General features: G+C 34.4%; 1 protein-coding gene across 1 annotated transcript; it reads right to left on the bottom strand.

The window, feature by feature from the left end:
• Window positions 1-1,987: 1,987 nt before the first annotated feature.
• Smp_142300 (putative polypyrimidine tract binding protein) lies at window positions 1,988-21,922 on the bottom strand. The gene is made up of 12 exons (XM_018789929.1): window positions 21,883-21,922; window positions 18,840-18,896; window positions 17,752-17,907; window positions 16,232-16,522; window positions 13,892-14,002; window positions 11,880-12,192; window positions 8,931-9,148; window positions 7,959-7,992; window positions 6,788-6,880; window positions 4,457-4,778; window positions 3,125-3,188; window positions 1,988-2,342 (listed from the first exon to the last, which is right to left on the bottom strand). The coding sequence occupies exons 1-12, from the start codon at window positions 21,907-21,909 to the stop codon at window positions 2,274-2,276; spliced, it is 1,755 nt and encodes a 584-aa protein (XP_018655323.1). The 5' UTR covers window positions 21,910-21,922; the 3' UTR covers window positions 1,988-2,273.
• Between the last annotated feature and the right edge of the window lie 655 nt (window positions 21,923-22,577).

The following is a 22,577-nucleotide window of genomic DNA, read 5'->3' as shown; positions in this document are numbered from 1 at the left end:
CAGTCTAGGAGAGCCTGTCCTACTTTTAAACTTCATGTTCTACCTACACTAACGAGGTCCCAGGATGTATAAGTGGGGTCTCCAGACACACAAAGGGTGTTTCTTTGTATCGACAGGTTGAGGTCAAATGAATGACCGTACTTGGATCCTGTATGTGCTTTTCGGAGTCGCAGCATACATACATTGATGATGTGAGACCCTAGTGTCCTAGCTAAGGAAGCTTGTTGTCCTATCATTGGGTTAGGAGAATCATTAAGAGATGAGGAGGAGATTTTATCTTTAACAAAATGATAGTGGGTGCTGTTAAAGGTAAAAAGCGGTTGTTAATTCCTAGGCATCCATAACTTGGAAGGATATTTGTTCTTGAAGGACAACTAAGTTATAATTCAGTTTGTAAGAAACAAATTTAAAGGTCTTAAATAATTGTTTTTTTTTCTATTAATCTAAATTAAACTTTAAAATGATGATCTTATTTCTGTAAATCAAATTCAATAATAGTCATATTTATGATATTAGATATGTATATATAAAACTCAAATTACATTATTTAGCTTTATTGTATTATAAGATATAAATGATCATAGATCGTATATAATGATACACAAACTTATAAACGTTACCAAATTTATTTATGTACCAGGTCAATTACTTATTCTATATTTTTTGTTTCTTATCACAGTAAAATATTCAACTTATTACATAGAGCTTTAAAATAATCAATAAATTGAATCGATTTATATCTCTTTATAAAGTATATTGATTTTATAATATAGTATGAAGGGATACAGTATTTTAAAATATAGTACTAGTCAATTATTGTTATATTCTGTATGCTTTATTAAACTATAATTAGTGTACTGATCTAGTGCCCTTAAATTTTGTTTTAATTTACTTTTCTAATTATGTAATACATTTTACCGTTGATAATAATCTCAACCTCAAATATTTGTAAATACTTAAGAATTTTTGTTGCTCAAAGAGTACATACATATTTTATGATAATAGAATAATCAGTCGATCATCATAATACTTAGTCTTGTTTTGTCGGATAAGGTTAAGATAGATTGGCTAGGAAGTAAGTGCTTCATCTTGAATAGATGTAGTTTAGAGCACTGCTTACATTAGCTTAAAAATAAAAGTGTAGTAAAATAGCAACTCTGTTGCGACCTTTTAATTTCTACGTCGTCTTAAAAGATTCACAGATTAACGATTAAATTGAATGGACCTTCAACACTGAAAATACGGATTCCCAACCATAGTGAGTTTTATTACAAGATATTTATTTATTTAAACACAAACATTGGTACAAGGAGGCACCAAATAGATACGCGCCACATATATCATTCGATTTGTGTGAGGGGTGGGATACGGTCCGAGTGCCCAGACCGAAGCAGGTATTACAATATATAGATTACAACACATCTTTACATTGGAATTCTTAATTATATTGCATACAAAACTACAGAGAAGATTTCTTCAAATTATTTAGTACGCATTATTTCTGAATCCATCGGATATTCATAAATTTAATTTCCAAGTACTTACATCAAATATTGAGACAAACATTTGTTTAAATAACATTATATTGAATATTCTGATTTAAATATCCTCGGTTCACATTATTAAAAAGAATTCGACATTTACGTGCAACTAGAACAGAATCTGACTCTTATTAGACAGTACATTCACCATTGAATACAATCTACCGAATAATTTTTTTATACTTACAGCATTAATGATATACTATTCAATCTATCAACACAAATTTACATTTTCAAAGAAAACTATTCTTTACTCAATATAATTAAGAAGAGAAAGCGAAAATTCTTTTCCATGCTTCGACCAATAATGATTCTCTAAGGAAAAAATGTGTGGATTCTTCATACATTGAAATCTAGTATATTATTCATGACTAGCTATTAAGAATGTATGGGTTTAAATATTACTACGTATTCAGTGTCAAGAATAGAAAAACAAGCACTGGATTAATTGATTGAAAATACATTTATTATTATTGTTTTTATTTTAACTAAACTTATGAATCCGTTCAATGTAAGTTGAAGGAATAAACAAGATATTGTTTCAAAGTAAGAAACCAACTAGAATTAATAATAAACGATTAGAGGAAATGAAGAAATGATAAGAGGAAAAAACACATACATATAGAGCAAAACAGATTAATTACTATATATATATATATATATATATATATATATGTGAAATTTTTTCATCCTCATAACATTTTTCCTCTGATGTTTTCTTCATATTACATTTTATAAAGCAGATTTACTGAAACTGACACGAATATGCATATTCTCTTCTATAGGATAATCATGCATTGCCTAGAATAATAAAGTGAGGATAATAAAATGAAAACACTTCCTTTCTCATACAAACAAATAAAATAGATTCAAGAAAAAGGAAGCAAATTATCAGTAGGTTTAATTCTGTTTTATACCGTAAAAATAAATGGAATTGTGTCTTGGGGCAAGGTCAACCTACTAAACTAAATAGACTAGTAATTTCGATATTGTACAGTACTATACAAATATATATATATATATATATATATATATATATACATATATATATGATTACACGATTACTATGAATTACTCTTAATATAATTTCGTCAAAATAAGAATTAAAAAAATCGTACTATAGTTTTGGCTCCGTTATTATTTATTTATAAGGTGCGTTTGCAGGGCGATTGCCAAAATGACCAAGGTACTCCACCATATACTACTATTACGTTACAGAAAGTTGGATTTCTCTTTTGAGTAGTTGAGTAAGTAAAATCAACAGCCCTTCTACAATCCAAACTGTTGCTCAAAGCCAAGTGCATAAAAAAAATCTACCAACATGAAAGAAGTTCCATATGACTTTTTACATATCAACTAAAATATTATTTACCATTTTATCCTGCAGTAGTTTGGGAACGTGAACATTCATCATGAATAGTTTTTTTACTTCAACAAGGAAGAATATTTTACTTAGTGTACGTAAAAAAGGGATATCTAACCACATATTTTGAATAAAATGAAATAGACTACTGACAAACTTTCTAGATAGATGTAATTTGCTGAGAATGGACAACGAATTTTACTGAGTTAAAATTACTTACAATTAACGCTGAAACAGCTTCTTCTAAATTTGCAAATTCTATTAAAGCCATTTTCTTATCAGCTCTGGAAAAAATAATAATACAGAATTCAAAAATTGTATTTAGAGACTATAGTATTTGGATTATATTTACCCAATATAATATGAACAGCAAATTGATTATGTTCTTCAGTGCATCGAATAAACTATTGAAATGGACATGTAATACAGTTTAACGAATGGTTTATAAAAGTATGATTTGGATGTATTCTTACAACAGCTAATAGACAAATAGTGAGATTCCTCAAATAGCTTTCATGCCATGACATCACCGAAGTAGACGATTTGTAGTAGCACCAGCTATATAAATACACAAAGACCTTATGGGTAAGAAATTCTAGAGATTACATGACTTTTGAAATGTTATCAAACATTCATTTAGGATCGAAGTTAATGACGATTCTGTTGACTTGTTTGGACAAAGCTTTAAAGAAATGAACAGAAGATACGAATGATTTTCAGATGTATTCTATGTAAACATTCTGTCGATTTCTTTTTTTTTTGATCATCGCGAAAAAAGTTGCAACCATCACTCTATATTCATAGAAGTCGTAATCATTATAAATATTATGAAAACACATCGGATTGATAAATATATAATCTAGTTGCAAAGGGGTTTAGGGGGATTGGTTTGATTTGTAGACTGAGTGCTATCCTGTACCGAGACAAACCAACTGTCCGATGTTTCTTAATTCCCAATGGTACCTTAACTGAGATCAATCTGTGATAAATAGCGACCTACAAAAAATTATGCTTTATTTCGGGGTTTTAATTGCAAGCTGCTAATCAACCATGAGAAAACGGTTGACAACGTGGATAGGAGAACCTTATGAAACCTTCTTAGACATGATGGTGTACCTGAGAAAACGGTCAACAACATCCGGAATTCACACGACGGACTACACTGCAAAGTTGTGCATGGAGGACAGCTGACAAACGCATTCCAAGTGAAGGCCGTAGTCAGAAAAGGCTGCTTACTCTCTTTTTTTCTGGGGTTTGAGAAGCTGTAGTAGATATTTGTTTCTTTTTCGCTTTGCAAAGTTCTGGGTCAATCAATGAGCCATAAGTTATGTAGAATCCAGTTTATATTTGCATCAGATCAAGTTGCCATATAAATTTAGCACAGCGGTATAAAATTATTTTCTTATATATAAGATAGTTTTCGATAAAACACATCGATCTACTCAGATTGTTTTTTGTTTACTCCATAATGTCGCTACTAGACAGCATACTGTAATCATTTGTAGTGCATTACTTTCTTTAAAAAATGAACAGAAATTTCATTAGATCTTACTTGAAAGATTTGATTCGTGTGACATGACAATCGGTACCATTTTCAAATACACTTTTTAAACTGTCGTCATCGATTGAGTCCGGTAGATTGGTAACATGTAGCACTTTGGATGGAGCGCATATATTGAAATGATTACGAGAATTGACACGTTTAAATCTATGCAATTTATGCCCAGTATAATCACATGTAGTTTTTATATCATTTTCACCGTCAGATGTAAGATTTTGTAGATTAGTGTGTGGCATATTAACAGTTGGATTTTTTGAAAGAACACAATGTATTATTTTACCATACAATGGAATACCGTTTAAGAAATTTACAGCTGAAAAAAAATCATGTAGGTGAGATAATTTAGCAGTGGTCGATAACCGTCATTACGAAAACAGGAACACAGGAATTAAATCCGTCGATAGAAGCAGGACAACAATTTAATACAAAACGAATACATTATTGGATTTCAAATGTATGCAAACACTTGGTAGTTTTTATTCAATACTATTATTTTGCTTTATATATCATTGTGAAGAAAAGTGGGAGTCATTGGAAAGTAGGAGACCAAGTTGTAGAAGATGAGAAATTTCTTAAATATCTCCCCAGAATATATGGATAGTAAAATATGGATATAACACAGGTTCATATCTTGGCAGCGACACCAAATCCCAAATGCCCTAGTAAGGTCGAGAGTGGGGAGAGTCAACTCTTCCTCTAGAAATACTCTCACATGGCCACGCGTATACAGCCACTGTCAGGGAAGTCCTACTCACTGCCTTCTTGTGGCGGTGTTGTTTACGAAGTTGAGAGAACGAAAAGCGAATGTCCGGCGCCTTAACCGGGTTGGTGGATATAGAGGATCTACCTGAGGACGTTGGGAAACCCTGATTCCAAACTAATGGTGTACATGGGCTCCAGGATCCTAAGGAAACAAATGGCATATAAACCTATTGTTGGCCACCGGTTACCATAGGACTGCATCTTTTAACGTTGTTCTATTGTCTTATGGATTGGACCTTCAGGTCAAAGGATCGTGTTGTGGCCCCCTAAGAAAACCATCTGCTTCGGTTTGGGCGCCCGTGTAGTGATTCAGCCCTCACACAAATCGAATTATTTATTTGGCGCATATATGTTTGGTGCCTCCTTGTACCAATGTTTATGTGTTAAATGAATAAATTTGACTATTTCGTGTAAAAATCCGCTCAACTGGATGGGCGGTTGAAATGTAAGGCACTCATTGTGATATTATGGAAGGTCCTGTGGGAGCCTAATTGAAGTCATAGATTGAAATAAAACGGCTATTTAGTGATATTTGGGTTTCAACGGTTCACCAGATGCTGAAGCAGTTCTGTGATGAAGATCATTTCCTAGGTCAACCATAAACCGCATAGAACCGGACAGCACATACATGGATTGGTCCAAGTTACCGCATCATCGTATTAAAATATATGATCTAGCTGACTAACCACTTGACTAAGTATCCATGTGAGTAAAAACCTTGTGGATTTATGTTACTTGAGAACTTGGGTCTAGCAAATTCAGAAGAAAACAGAAATTTTTTTCTTCAGTTGTTGAAACGATACATACTTTATCTAAAATTCAAATTATTCTTTAGAAAGGAATAACTGATCACTTATTCGATGAAAATCTAAATAGTGAGTACTTTAAAAAACAGCATTTGATATTTTAGGGAAAACATGCATTAGATTTGAAAAATTTCAAGATTTCCCTTAACGTGAAGAAATACATAATACTGACGAAAAACCAACAATATTTATATGCTGATACAGTTATTTTTTACATAGTGATTTTTGCATTTGCCAACTTAGTAAGAACAAGTGCAAGTTTACGCATAGCCGGAGCTTTGAATTCCATTTATATGGTATTTGAGAGCTAGTGATTCGAGTGCAGGGGGGACTTGAACCTGTATGCTGCGAGTTGGAAATCGAATGTTTTAATCACTGACTTATAGCTCTTAATTTTTAAATGGTTAATTAACGTCAAAATTCGAGATTATAAAAAAAACTAAAGAACTTTCTGGATATGCATAGAATACCATGTAGAATATATTATCTTTAAACACTGATTAGAACTACATTCTCTTAGGGTACTCATTTGCCAAGTTATTCATTAAGCTTTACGGAACATCATTAGAAAAATCATGCACACCAGTATTCGTTCTGTTACATCTAGTAAGAGTTTCTTTCTGTGATTGAAATTAATATAAAATCTGACAACTTCAATAGTCAGCAGTCAGATAGTATAACCTTCTCCACGGTCAATCGCAAAAAATAAAATCAATAACAGAATAATTAAACAGTAATATGTTAAATAATTAACCTCGAAGTGCTTGATTAGCATCTGTGAATTGAACTAGAGCGGTGCTTCTTTTGTTGTGCAGGATTTTTACACGTTGCACATCCCCGTAAACACCTTAACAAAATTCAAAGTGATACATACAAAAAATTAAATATTTATAGGGCATAAAATGTTAATTTTTTGATAAGTGTGGAAAAGAAAACATAAAATGCCCCGTAAACACAATTTGACAATCTGTATAATTATACTAGACAAATTGCGAAATTCTTTTTGTCAAACAAACGTATATCTTAATAGTGTGGCAAATGAAAAAGCAACACACATCCTAATTATATCTCTTTATAGCAATTTAACCTAATACCTTACTCATATAGAAACAATTTTATCAGTATTGCTACTCCAAACAAAATATATCGAAGTCTCCATACAAACAATTCTTTTAGCTAGTTTAATGGAATTTTTTTCCTTTTACAAATAATAAGCTATGAATTGTAGCCAAATTTTCACTTCACTTATCAATTAAAATTAAAACAATACCTAAGTCGCAAGCGTGAGTCAATTGAAGCTAGACCACCATAGAAAACCTGGAAGCACTGGACGGCCGTTTCGTCCTATTATGGGACTCCTCAGTAGTGCGCATCCACGACCTCGCCTCGTGAGATTCGAACCCAGGACCTACCAGTCTCGCGCCAGAGCACTTAACCGATAGACCACTGAGCCGGCATCCGATGGTGTTCATGTCTAACTTCAACCAATCCACGAAGTTGAGCGACCGTTCACCAATTGTCTTCAGTGAGTTCCTATCTTACAACAGACGTGGTTTGAACTCCACTGGTCACTGCTTCTCAATAGAACTCCATGATTTACCTCTCGAAGTCAGTCACTAGTAAGCATATGATTATTATTATCAGAAGCGGTTTTTGTGGAGATTTAGTATTTTCATAGTTCGAATCTCGCGAGGCGAGGTAGTGGATGCGCACTACTGAGGAGTCCAATAATAGGACGAAACGGCCGTCCAGTGCTTCCAGGTTTTCCTTGGTGGTCTAGTTTCAATTGACTCACGCTTGCAACTATGAAAATATTAAATCTCCACATAAACCCCTTCTGATAATAATACCTAAGTCATTTAAAAAAGTGACCCTAATTAAGGTCCACATAAGCATACATATATATGGAGGCAGGATAATCTTACCAAAAAGTATGAACAATGTATCCGGATTGACTTTCTTTTGCAGGATGATGATGATAATAATGATAGATGGATATAGAGATGGACCATGCACAGATGGAGAGAAATGTTTTGTGGGATAGCCATAGAAGATCATATATATAAAGTGAGATATATACATATACATACATAAAGATATGAAGGGAGAGAAAGAGAGACAAAGACAGATAGCAGTTGTTATATATGTATATTTTTATACAGAGAGTAAGTTAGCGAAAGCAAGGGAAAGTTATATGATGTAGGGAACAATGCATTTATCGCAACTTTGATTAATTAGTGCTTACATTTGAGCTAATTTGAAAATAGGGAGCTGTATTTAAACTTGGGTAATATGACAAGTCAGAGTATTACTATCTTGCTTAAAAGGAAAACAATACAAGTACTTCAGATTAATAAGATGGGGATCTGTGGTAAAATAAATCAAGCATATGGATGTCGTTGAGAAGCTGCCAAACAAACAAAGTACCGATCATATATCGAACAAATTATTCAGTCAACAGCAACGATAACAACACTACATTTTTCCATAGGATGTAAATATATAGGGAAACAATACTCTTCAACAAATGAGAAAGAGTAACAATACATTGCTAATGAAGTAGGTCGTTAAACTTGGCAAATTTACATTTAGAAGAGATGTCATAAGTTAAAATAGGTAGAAAAGTATCAAATATGTGGGTATATAGAATTAAGGAAGCATTTACAGTGTAGTATTATTCATTTTATTGATTATACAAACTAAATTATCTTTGTATTATGGCTTTACGGTATAACGAAAATATGTGTACCCTTAAATGGAAAATCCAAACTTATTTAACCTTTAATCGAGTGTTACATAGTTCATAGAATATTAAAGCTTATCAAATGTTCTACACGGTATGTTTTTAACAATAAGAAAAGAGAAATAAACACTCAATAATAGGAACATTAACTCACCTCAGTATTTAAATTCGATACAAAGGCAACTGGTGAGAAGGGAACTGAATGTCCTGTAAGATGAGAAGTTTCTTTAGCCGGTAGATTAGGAATCAAAGGCCAAGGTAATGAATCATGATTTCTATTTTCAGATATTAAAGAGGTAAGGCTAGATAGTGTTGTTGCTTGTGCTCTCAATAAATTAGCTTGTGGACCAGATATACTTGAGGCTACTTTCACTATAAAAAGTGAATAAAAAGTTAAGAAAATCTACAGTTAGTTGTAAGTCAGAGAAAATATGAAATGACTTACATATACAGCCCATTTGATTCCAACACGATTTAATCTTAAAGATGAGTAATTTTTATTGTAAACATTCTTAGCATACAGATAACAGTAAATAGTAGGTTAAATTAAAGTGTAAGCTAAACATGTGGAAACAAAAGATGAATATGGATATGTTTAGACAACAATGAAACATTCTAATTATTACTAAGGTGAGACTTTCATCATCTCAGTAAGAGTCAGTCAACTACAACGTAGGACCAGGCACATATATGCATCGGTCCAAGTTGCTATACCTCATTAGCACAACAAGATGAACACCGAATATATAGAAGTAGTTAATTTAATGGTGGTAATATGTAAAAGAAAGATTGTATATAAGGAAGAAAGATATGAAGCAATTTTAATCTCAAGGTTTAAGAGAAGACAAAGATGGTATACACCTACGCCATTGTGATCGATTCTTAGCCATGTCACACAGAGTCTCAAACCCATGGTTCCGATAGTCACGCGGACCCCAACCAAGTAGTCTGCATCTGCCAACATGGCTCAGGTTAGAAGTTAGTGACTTCAACCACTGATGCCATGTTTTGCTTTGGTCGCCCCTTACTCTCTTCCAACCATCCCTAATACTAGCCAGCATTGAGCGTCGTGGTAATCGGTGTTCAGGCATACGTAACACGTGGCCCAACCATCTCAGTTGATGAAGATTAACAACCTCATCAAATGATTTACCATCATCCCCTAATACCCTGTGTCTAACCTCACTATTACTTACTTGGTGATCCCAGCAGATGCGAGCAATATTTCTAAGGCATCTGTGGTCAAATACTAGTAACTTACGAGTACCCGCTACCCTTAATGATTATGTTTCACAGCCGTAAAGTAGAACGTAACGAACTAATGCGCAGTATACTTGTCTCTTAATTGATGGACGGATATCTCGCCTTCGCCATAGGTGACGTAAGTTGGTAAAAGCCGAACGAGCTTTTTGAATCCGTGTTGAGATTTCGTCAGACACCAACCCATTAGGGCTGATCAGACTTCCAAGATAAGTGAAGTTGTCGACGCGTTTGACTACTTCACTCCCTATCCTTAGTTCAGGTGTTGATGCAGGCCAGTCTTGGAGCAATAATTTACATTTAGAGGGGTAGAAGCGCATTCCAAACATCCTTGAATGGTTACTCAGTGCTATCAAAAGACTGCAGTTTGTCAGCGTCCTCACCAAAGAGGACTATGTCATCTGCGTATTCTAAGTCAATAAGTGGACTTCCTAGTAGGAGATCAACTCCTGAAAATTCAATCGACGAGGGCGTTATTTCAACCAGCAGGTTTATAATGAAGTTAAACAAAAATGGGGATAGTGGACAGCCTTGTCGGACACCACTTGAGGTTGTAAAATCAGATGACAGTTAGCCATAAGCTCTGACTCGACTGGTAGTGTTCGAGTAAATAGCCTTCACAAGGATTATGTACTTCTGAGGCACACCTTTCAATGACAGACACTGCCACAGAATCTCTCGGTCTACAGAGTCAAATATTGCTTTTAAGTCAAGAACAGCTATCATTATCTGACGCCGATAAGCACACCTGTGTTCTAAAACCTGACGAATAGTGAATATGTGGTCGATACAGCCACGACCACGTCTGAAGCCAGCCTGATTTTCTCGAGTTAGCAGTTCACGAGTCTTAGTTAGGCGCGCGATAATTATTGAGGCTAGTATTTTAGATGCTGTATTAGTCAAACTAATCCCTCTAAGGTTATTGCAGGATGATTTTGACCCCTTCCTATATATTGGGACAGTAAGTGATTGTGATCAGTCAGATGGGATTACGTCTAACTCCCAGATTTTAGCTAACATACTAGTCAACCTAATCGCTAAAATCGAATCAACATCCTTAAAGATCTCTGGAGCCAATCCATCTGGACCAGCTGCTCTTCAGTAAGATGTCAGATACCAATAAACTAAATATAAATTCGTAACAAATGAGCACTGGAATCATTAGAATTAAACCGTATGGCATGTCGTAATTTAGGTAAATCGAGTATTATTCACCGGGCGAAAACGCTCAATTTGACGAGCATCAGATAAATTAGAATGAAAATACTATAAACTAGTAACGAAAGCATTCCTTATCACGGTTAATCTACCGCTCTCAGAACCTTGGCTATGAACACGTCTAAAACCGTCATTCATTCAAATGAATCACTATTTCAGGTTGGTAATTGTCAACATACGTAATTGAAAGGATTCTCCCGAAGTCGCTTAATTTATTTAATTAAAGTACGTAGGTACCATAACTGATACATATGAAACAATCTCATCTCAATAAAGTTGAAAAACACAGCTCAAAATATCGTGATATTTTGTTACATTTCAAACAAAATATAGAATGTTTAGTAATTGGTTTGGTGAATCACTATTATGCTTTCTGTCAGAATAATCGATTCCAAATGATTCTAACGAGTCAGCCAGTTTTTTTTAACCAGTCTGAGTTTGCGACTAGTTCCAGATGATGTTAGGAATCTCCCAGATATCTTCTATATAAACACTTGCATTTTTGACCTTCGAACGCTGGTCCAATATCGGACTTTTAAAAATATTTCACGATAAACGGTAGTACATTTTAAACTGTATAACAATAAAACAAAACGACAGTGCTGTTAAACAATAGGAAACATACATAACGGTTTGATAAGTCGATTAGCCAAGACACTTAAAAATACTGGATCCATAGTTGATAATTTTTCTTCACTGAAGGCATCTAATTCACCTTTGACGGAAGGAAGAAAAGCGTGGAAATTTTTGGTCCCATTTACTACACTTGGTAGTATGTGATTGTGATTTGACTCATCTGATTCGTTCCATGGATTTTGAATAAAATCTCTACAACTATTATCTTCTCGATGAATTTCTAAAGTTTGTTGCCTTGAAAATTCAGTACGAAGAATGTTAAAATTACTCTCCATAGGAAATAATGGTACACCATTCATTTGCTATTATTGTTATGACAAGATAAGAATGTATCGAACATTAGGATGCGTAACCAACCAAAAATGTAATTTGATAGATAGAATGTTAGTTAACAGTAAAAAAATAATTACTATAAATAGTAAAACATATCTATTAAACATGTAGTGCGCTGGGAAGGTCAAAGATTATCTAGCTGTCTTATTTTGTAATAATAAAGGTATTTTCTTTTGAGATTTATTCGACTGAATCTACTGTAAATTCTAGTCATGAACGATCAAGATTTTCCTAATATAAGAGACAACTAATGTGAACTCGACAATACGGCAGCTGATAAATTACAACCCTTCAACAGTAATCCTCAAGCGACAAAATCCAAGAAGACAGGAATGCAGAAAGGTCTTGATATTCAACGAGGATAAAATTGAAGTAGAACAACTCTAAATATATGGCATCAAAGCATGACCTTAGGGTAAAGGAAAATTAGTAGACTAAAGGTGGTATCAAACATTCAGAAAAAAGTGAGGGTCGAATGGAAATATAGATTAGCAAAAGTGTACTCTAAGAAAGAACGAATATTTATTAAGAAAAATTAGATGGTCTGTGATCTCCCTAAAGAAGTGATAGACCTGACGTGCACATCCTGGGAAGCCTTTTTTAATTTATATTATTCCACTGACCTTCACTATTATTTGATTGCTTGCTACTGAATTTAATTTGCTAATTCTGTAATCAAAAGGTCATAGTTGTTGTTACATAAACAGAATTGCTCTAATACAGTTTTGAATTTTGTTGGGAAATAAAAAAGCTTTTTTGAGGGACTCGTCTTCCTCTCTCTTTCTCTCTCTAGCTCTTCCTCTATTCACGTGTGGATTACTAGATTTTGAATGGTAAGGTATATTAGCGATTTAACCTATCTGGTTAGCACATCCAATGTTGCACTAAAAAAGTCCGTAATTACTACAAAACTATTGAAAATCATTACGGAATCACAAAAAAATCAGTCTTTTGGTGAGGGACTGGACAACTTTCTCGTCCCAGTTTGGGACACCTCAGTGGTGTACATTCAAGACTTCAAATCCTGAACATAGAAATTTTATAGATTTTAATCACGATACCAGTGAGTTGGTATTTAATTGTTCAGTTTTAATTTAAGTTGATCCGTGATATTGCACAATAATCATCCTTTGATCCAAACAATGACACCTTTGTCACCCAATCAGCCAAGGCTTCTCATTAGAACTCTTGGGATTTCTTTTTGAAGTTGGTCACTAGTGAACATAAAATTATTATTAGTAAAAAAGGTTTGTTGGGATTCTTTTTGACTTGTAGTTTACATCACGGACGGACTAGAACTAGACAGTTTTTGATTATTACTTCTTATAGTATGTAAAAATATACAAGGGGTTTCCACAACTCTTTAAAAATTAGGTTGAAGAAACTTGTAAAAAAAGGATTCTCGTCTATTGAATGTTTACTGAAATTCTTGAAATAAAGCTGAGTATGATATAACAGGAAGAAGTAGATTCCGTTAAAATTCCATGTACGATATAACAAGGAAAACTTATTGTCAAAGACTCTACATACGGTAAAATTGATGGGTGTAAATAAATAGGTATGGACACTTCTTTATACAAAAAATACTCATCATGCCGCAAGTATGCATCAATAGTAAATATGATATGCATAGATTATAAGATATTTCATGGAAAACAACCCACTCACTAATTTAGCAACATGAGCTGATATAGCATTGCTGTATTCTAAAAATGCATGACGTGAGTCGTTTTTCTTGAATGATATCACACGTAGAATTTGTCCGAATGGTTTAAAAGACTAAAAATATCAGAAATAACAACATAGTGCATTTGTTGATAAAATCAATTGAAATAATTCAACTAGTGGTAACAGAATAATACGGTAAAAGAATGTGAAACGAAAAAACCTCGAAAGTAACTAAAAAAAATGAAATAAACAGTCGTTTATTTGCGACTTTAAAGGTTTGTATGAGTAAACTACGTGAATAACTGATCAGCATTGAAGCATATTGATATGGAAACGACTATAAATAGTGAGTTCGAAATTCAATATACAACCTACCTAAAATGAAACTCGATTTAATTAGTGTTTGTTTTTAAATATGTTTACAGAAGTCGATAAATAATGTCAAAAGTTATTAGTTAACTACTGGTTTAAAAAATTGCTAGATCAATTTTTATTCGTTTTCCTATCTGGGTGGACCTACGCATAGGATATCGATTTTGTTATCCTCCGTGAATGTCCTGCAGAATACGGAGGTCATTTATTGTAGTAAAAATACCCTGAGTAACATGCACAAGCCAAATGTGAAATACCTGAAAGAGTAGTATTGCATCTTGTTATCAATTCAAAGTCTTGACCTTAAGGAAACATCGTATAAAATAAATCTGGGTCTTTACTTGTAATATTTGAGTAAATTTCTAAATTTTTCTGTGTACTTCATAGTTAAATAAACTGTCAAAATGAAATTCACAATTTATAGAGTAAAACAAAATACCGACTCAGTAAATCATAAATAAGTAGGACCTAGGCATATAGATGAATTCGGCTCGTTTTGTCATACATTATATGAACATGGTGAGATGAAATTAATATGATGAACTGCAACGTAGGCGAAATAATTGTAGGATTAACGTACTGAGTAGTCAAACATAAAAGATATAGCTCGAAGGAATGAGATAGATCGATAAAGAGCACATGACAAGGCTAAGCCTCATTGCCTAGAAGGCAAATAATGAATATATTTTGGTTACTGTTGATGATTTTGAATCACGTCATTGACAAGTTGACAACTTTAAATTGCTCTTGTAATGAATGGGTAAAAAGCTCAAGAAACGTGTGTACTGGCTTGCTGAAGAATTTTTCCAATCAGTAGAAGTGTGTAGAGAAAAATTTCATTGACAAGCCAATAAACATATTTCCTGAAATTTGATGTTAGTCGGTCAGTCATAACCAATGTACAGCTTAGTCTAAGTATCTGCCAGCCCGAGTCATAGTACCGAATCGGCACAGTGAGGTGAATTGGAAAGTAGTCATAATAATAATGGTATTAGTGATGGTGAAATATTGGAAATGTACCGAAAAGTAGGTGTGTACAAAGGAACACTGAGATCAGAGATCTAAAGAGGAAGCGAAAAGTGAATTCATCTGTGTGGTAGATGAACATAAGTAACATTTGTTCCAGCAACTACAACCTTATCAAGCTGACTTGCAATATTTACTTAGCATAGCACCGCTAAGCTATGGACTGCTCACGCTTTTTGTTTCATGATACGTGATCAGTGCTTCAGAGACACCTATGATTAAGAATTACACTAACTCACTAACTTCCTCAGAATAATGCAGAGCGCGGACTACAGCGCGATATACTTACTACTCCGTTGGCAATTCCAAGTAACAACTTTGACACAATAAGGTATGATATGCGAGAGCTTCAAGCACTAGTTTAGATTTTTAGTGATTTTATCAAGAGAGTAAATGATCGTCATCAGTTTGAGTAAACACAGACAAATTTCAAGTTTAGCTAAAAAGTTCTATTGACCTTTTAGGGACAGTATGAAGCTTACATAGTAAAAAAATTGTTAGTCGCATTTAGAGGATAACAAAGAAAAACTGATATAGAGAGCAATGACTTAAACGATTGGAGTGTGAATGAGGTATGGAATTTATCTTTCTCAATCATCGGTAAAATATAAGTACATTTTGAGAAAGAGTAATTATATGACTTATTCAACTAGTTAGGTATGTTGGTTATGAATGTTTGACTGTATGACACTGTAAATTATTGACTAACTGATGTTAAATACTACCCAGTTCAAATTACACAAATCTGACTGTTAATCTAAATGTAAATAAATCGTACAAAAAGTGAGATATTTATAAATCATTTTGATTTCTTTCTGGCATCACATAAATCCATATCGGCGTTCTGTGTTTTCACTATGCGCCATCAGATTCAGGGGTTTCAGTACCAGGCACAAGTGATAGGTATAACAAATACGTTTTAAGAAACAAAGTAAAATATACCATAAAAAATGGAAGATAACCGATTTCCATGGAACCGTGTAACTTTTCGACGTGAATATGCAAAACAGTTTTAGGAGAGTCTTCATTTTCGCATCGAAATGCTACAAATTGTTTATTAGCTTCTTCGACAGCAGATGTAGCAGCATTATTAGTCATTGAGTTAGTGAGAGAAGAATATTTGCTAAATTGAACTTCTAGGGGATATTTTCCACGTAGAATCGGAGAACATATTACTGTATAGTAGCCAAACATAGATTCTGCCGACTCCAAAGTATCCATTTCAATTAATGCCTGTAATAATAAGGTTAGAGGTTAAGAAAATTAGACTGTAGTAGAGGTATTTGTATAATAGAGGGAACAATATTGTAGTTTTACTGAACATCTTTACTGATGGAATAAAACAATTTTTTCACATTAGCAGGTCATTGAAAATATGTTAGGTAAGAGCAATACTTGTTTGATAAATTCAACTCATTATTCAGCGGTCATAACATCAATATAACCTTTTGGTGAAACTTTTCTGAAGTACATTGTAAAGTTATGTTGTGTGAAGGTGGCATGACAGTCATTATGATAAAACTTGGCTGTGGAATAATGAATTTGTGTAATATGCCTTATTCATATTGATTATTTTAAGACTTTACAATTGTCAATCCAATCAAATTGTCAAATATAACTGTCATCACTTGAGGGCAGAATTTTCTAAGATATCACCTTCAAGTTTTAACACTTCGTTTTGTGTGAACAGTGTGAAAAATTGAAATGTGAGTAATTTCAAGAAGTCACTCAAAAGGATGACATTTCAACCAACACATCTTTATAGGGATCAATGATCAGTTAAGTATCTATTATATATGCTTCTTATCACAGGTTAATTTATATCATTCATTCATTTTCATATCGTGTTTCAAAGTGAGACTGGCTTTACTTAAATAACATGTACTTCCTATTATTAAAAAAACCAAGGTGTAATGAACAATAATCTGCAAAGAATAGCCATTATAACTTTTGAGAAGGTAATCCTTAACTATTGATAACAGTGTGTATGGAGTTTCATGAAGTAAAAAGATGAATATTTCATGTTAATTCGATTAGGAACCATAAGAAAAAAAGCAATTCCGATTAACCCTCCAGATTGGCTGTTATTCATTCATGTTCTTTCCTAAAGATAAGACAATATGTAATGAAGAGTAACGTACAACGTGTATACATCTAACTGTCAATGGCCGGGAAATTGCCTTTTGACTCATTTTTCCCAGAAACACTACACTCTGATCGTTGGAACTTCCTGTGAATACGCTTTTGATAAATTTCGCGCAGTCCATTCTTATTTTATAAATAAAATTGAGAAAAGTAACGCTTTGATATTCATAAGAATAAAATGAACAGTACATTTCAACATTTTTTGGGAAAATAAAGACGAATGTACAAGTGTTATGATTGACTCTTATTAAATGACAACTAATATGTTTGAAAGGAAATGATAGTTAATGAAAAGCATTAAACACAATAATACATACTTGACAATTTTTTCTTGTTAGTATCATATTGGCGATTGAGCCAAATGGTATAGCTAACGTTGAAACTTCGAGCTCATTCACATCGGATGGTAAGCCACGGATGTGGAGAACACGGGATTCCGGCAAAGAATTCGATGATGTACTATCTAACCTTGCCTGTGATATAATAAATAATAATATCGAGAATAAAAGATTATCAACACAGTTGAATTTGTACTGTTTGAAGGATGATACTCTAATTTTGTATTTGAAATTTTCCGAAGACAAATGAAAGAATACAAGTATAGTAATATTTATCAATGTTTTTACTTGATGGACAAGTGAAGATTGTCCTAACTGTATTACCAGATAAAGGCTGGTGTATTTTCTAAACTACCAAAACATGGCATCAGTGCTTGAAGTCACTAACTTCTAGCCTGAGCCATGTTGGCAGATACAGACTACATGGTTGGGGTCCGCGTGACTATCGTAACCAATGGTTGGAGGCTCTAGGTGACATGGCTGAGAATCGATCACAATGGCGTAGATGTATACACTCTTTATCTCCCCTTAAACCTTGAGATTAAAATTGCTTCATAACTTTCTTCCTTCCTGTGCTATATCCTTATATACAACCTATAATTTATATACTACCACCACCACCACTAAATTAACTACTATGAATCCGGTGTTGATCTTGTTATGCTAACGAGGTATGGCAACTTGGACCGATGCATATATGTGCCTGGTCCTACGTTGTAGCTGAGTGACTGACTGACTGATTTTCTAAACTGTCGCTGACATTTCATTTTATTTCAAGCAAACAATTAAGTGACGTGATCTCGTTAATTTGATAGAACTAGCGCAAACGAAATATAATTTTTAAGTGTTATTTAAATATACAGAATATTATCATGACAGTAAAAAAAAAAAGGATGCATTAGTATATTGAGAGCAAGACCTTACAATTATTTATTGGGAAATCAAGGAAACAGGTGGCATTCCCAATTATATTGACTTAACATATGCACTCTGGATCAATGAACTACAACTATAACAAAATGCTCTCTAGATATTAAACTTGACTTACTAAAACTGGAATAACTAACCTTTTTTGATTCAAAACGACTGGAGTCAACTACGGTTGGGACCTCAGTAAGAACTCTCTGAAACCGAAATGAAAAATCATCAACTTTTACGAATTCAAAAGTAATGATTTATAATTTTAAGGAATTTTGATCTAGCCTTAATCCTACATATATTGATCACGATTAAATTAGACTGGCATGTAAGACTGAATAATTTGTGAGTGTACTATTGAAGTGTAGACTAGTGATTTAGAGGTTAAGACGTTCGACTTTTAAGTAATGTTTTGGCCTCGAACCCCACTCCACCTATCCAAGTTTGAGCCAACGATTTGTATCACTAGACCTCATAAATAATGTATGGCTTACGTAGACCGCGTAAACACGTAGACTATGACCTGATACAAAAGCCATCTCCTGAAGGTATTCGCCCAAGCTTTTAAAGTTTGTCCATATTGCGAAGTCGGAGGACTACCTGATTCTGCTTTTTTTGAAAATGAGAAAGATTTACGAAGTAGGGTAGATTCATACAGTGGTGTTTTTATTCAAACCACTGCATTCAGATGCCACGGAAAACTATACAAAAGCACAAAAGTAACAATAAGACACCGACAACTCATATATAATAATAATACCTAGGTTACCTTTTCATTTGGTAGTGTGCTTAGTGAAAGTAAACTTAAATGATAACTAAATGGGACTAACGAAGTGCACACAAACTGATCTTTGCAAAGCATTTCATTTTCATCCGAACTTCGAATATGGTTATCTGGCAAATCCGTACGAGAAACTACATTGATGATGGACTGGAATGGAAGAGCTGAAGTTAAATCCGCGTTTGAATGCCAAGTTTGAAGGGACGAAACGTTCATAAGAAAATAAACTGAATAAACAGTAGTAGCCAAACAATCTTAAGACAAGGGACAAAGGATTTGCTTACATTTGATTGGTCGATGAGATTAGAGCTATCAGGTAAACTGTTTGCGAGATGACCAATCAGTATTGTGTAACACGAGATGAAGTTACGCAATTCTCCTATCAAAACTACTCTACGCGATTTCTAGAAAAATTTAAAAGCCAAATTACGAAATGAAAAATATTTTTCAGATGCTACCAGTTATGTAGCCCATTTGCGATATATGGATATGGAGGATTCAGCCAGGAGAGTTGGAAAACCCTAGTTACAAACTAATGGTGCATATGAGCTCCAGGATCCTGAGGGAACAAACGGCGTATGGACCTATTGCTTGTCATTGGCTACCATGGGGCAGCATCTCCTAACGTTGTTCTACTATGTTGTGCATTAGACCTCTAGGTTAAAGGCTCGGCGTGTGGCCCCCAAGAAAATCACCTGCCTCGGTTCGGGCGCCAGGGCAGTATCCCAGCCCTCACACAAATCGAACGAAGAAGTGTGGTGTATATACACTTGGTGCCTTCTATCAATGCTTGTTTAGGTGATAAAATAACGAAAATAAATATACGACAGTTCAATTTAAAAAACATAAAATCAACTGTATTATATATCATCTGAGGATTTAAAGAATGTTAATTTTTGGGGTTCCTTTTTAAAATGTTCGACGACAGAAAATCAAAATTCAATCTTCCATACGTGGGACGAAATACACAACTAAACTGCCAATTCAGTCAAACCAATATGTATAAGCTCTATTTAAACCAAAAGGACAAAAAGCTAGCCTTTTGGCGACAACACTACAGATTTATAGCGACAGACGAAGGACTAAACAGTGGACGTTTCTCTTGGAATAAGTGGATGTTTTAAAATCTCTGATTTAAAAGAACAGAAGTTTTCTAACACTAAACATAGCAAGATCTAGGATGAACCACGTAGTATAGAACATACGGATACCAAAGTAGTGACTTGGTAGATTATGCTTTCGACGTTCTACTAGGGCGAAAACAGAGCCGGGGAAATCAGGCAGATTTTCATACTTTAGTCATCATATCGTGCTAGATTAAACAGATGCAGGCCACAGAGAATGTAGTAGGGGATTTAAGTGATTGATGAAACGATTCCGACTCGCAAAATGGATAAAGCGGACGTTGATTGATAAACAATATGCAGTGATGCGATATGCTGAGAAGTGGTTACTTACGAGGACGAGTCAACTATTCAAGCCTTCCAATTATCTGGAGTCGAGTACAATACAACTAACCGGAAGGGTAGGTCTTTTGTGACAGAGTGGTTGTACACAAATTATGGACATAGAAAATAGCATGGTGAAATCCTTTAGGTGACTGGAGGATATTAATATGTAGGTCACTCTTCAACCAGCTAAGACCTGACTACCAAGCCCGACTCTTGGCATCATTTCGAAGATACCCTAACTTACTATACATCAAACCAACTTAACGACGTGGGCACCAAACTGCAGACAGTATTCAGTCCTGATATGTGATGTGTCTAGCAACAATTTACAACAAACTCATTTTGCAAACGACTGAAGCTTAACTAGAGAAACCGCAATGGGAGTGGAATGATGTAGGCCAAGTTGAATTAATCTTTGTCATTCAGACACTTTTACTGCCGAATAAACAACTAGTACATCAGGCCTAACCATTTGTGACCAACCTATATAACTTCTGTCAAACATCAGACCTGAGCTGACAGTAGGGGGGAAACTGGGCTGAAATGAACGCGAGTCTCTCTAAGTGAGTAATTGTAGCTAATAAGTTTTTGAAGAGGAACTTAACAAATATGTCCCAGGAACATGACGGTTTAGTATTTTAGAGATAGTGAACCTAATCTCCCTATTTTGGGGAAAAGTTTGTCCGTTTTCAAGAAATTTTGGGGAAGCCGCAATAGAAAATTTTGACGAAACGGCACAGAACCCCCAAATTTTACCCAGGTTTGTAGAAATTCCCCAGACTTTGGGGAAAACTCCAAAACCTTCCCATAATTGGGAGATTAAGAACATTCGCTGTTTCCGCCCCGTCAATTTTGAAACATGTTAATACAAATAGCCCTGGAAATATATCTCCCGCCGTGCCTTAAAAAGACGATCATGTTAAAGTAAATCATTCTCAGCAACTTCAACTGAGAACAAACCTGCTTCATTGTATCATGTCGCTTCATCGTCGTTATTAGCGCCAAATCCTTAGGTGTAAATGGCCAGGACTGGAAGATTCAAGGCCTTTTAATATCCAATTTAGCACAACATCGAAAAGACTAAAGCAGAAATGAAAAGCACTTTTCCATGTACTTGTCCGATTTTAAGGACAAAAGGTCTATAAATATATGAGTAACTGTATAGGATTCTTCTAAATTTGCCTCTTAGTGGTCTCATGTTCACCTTGGCTGGTAGAGAATGTAAGAAGACCTAACCCTGTAGTTTAACAGACACGGTCGCAAGCAATCGTTAGTCTTTTGGCGGATGAAATTCGATAACTGTCTTGTCGGTCACCATTATGATTTTCCGTTGGATCAACAGATTGCGTAAACCATATTATTCAATGGAACTTCCATACCGACTAAATACCTAGTTCACATAGTTTGTCACTGTTTGATTCAATGATGTGGTGGAGTGGTTGTTGCGTTGCAAAAATACTTGGTTTGGTTGTCCATAATGGCCTCGCTCATTTACAAGGAGGCGAAAATTCAAATTCCTTACACCGTGGCTTGCCCCTGATAAGTGTGAAGACGCCACAATTATTCGGAATTTGACAACTCAGTCAAACTGGGAGACAGAAATGGAGGGGTTTGGATGTATATCTGGAAAGCTATCGCTATTTTAAGGAGCGTTT

This window comes from Schistosoma mansoni, chromosome W (assembly GCF_000237925.1).
Source record: "Schistosoma mansoni strain Puerto Rico chromosome W, complete genome".
Lineage (NCBI taxonomy): Eukaryota > Metazoa > Platyhelminthes > Trematoda > Strigeidida > Schistosomatidae > Schistosoma > Schistosoma mansoni.
Note: the sequence above shows the minus strand (reverse complement) of the source record. Positions and strands in the feature narration are given on the sequence as shown.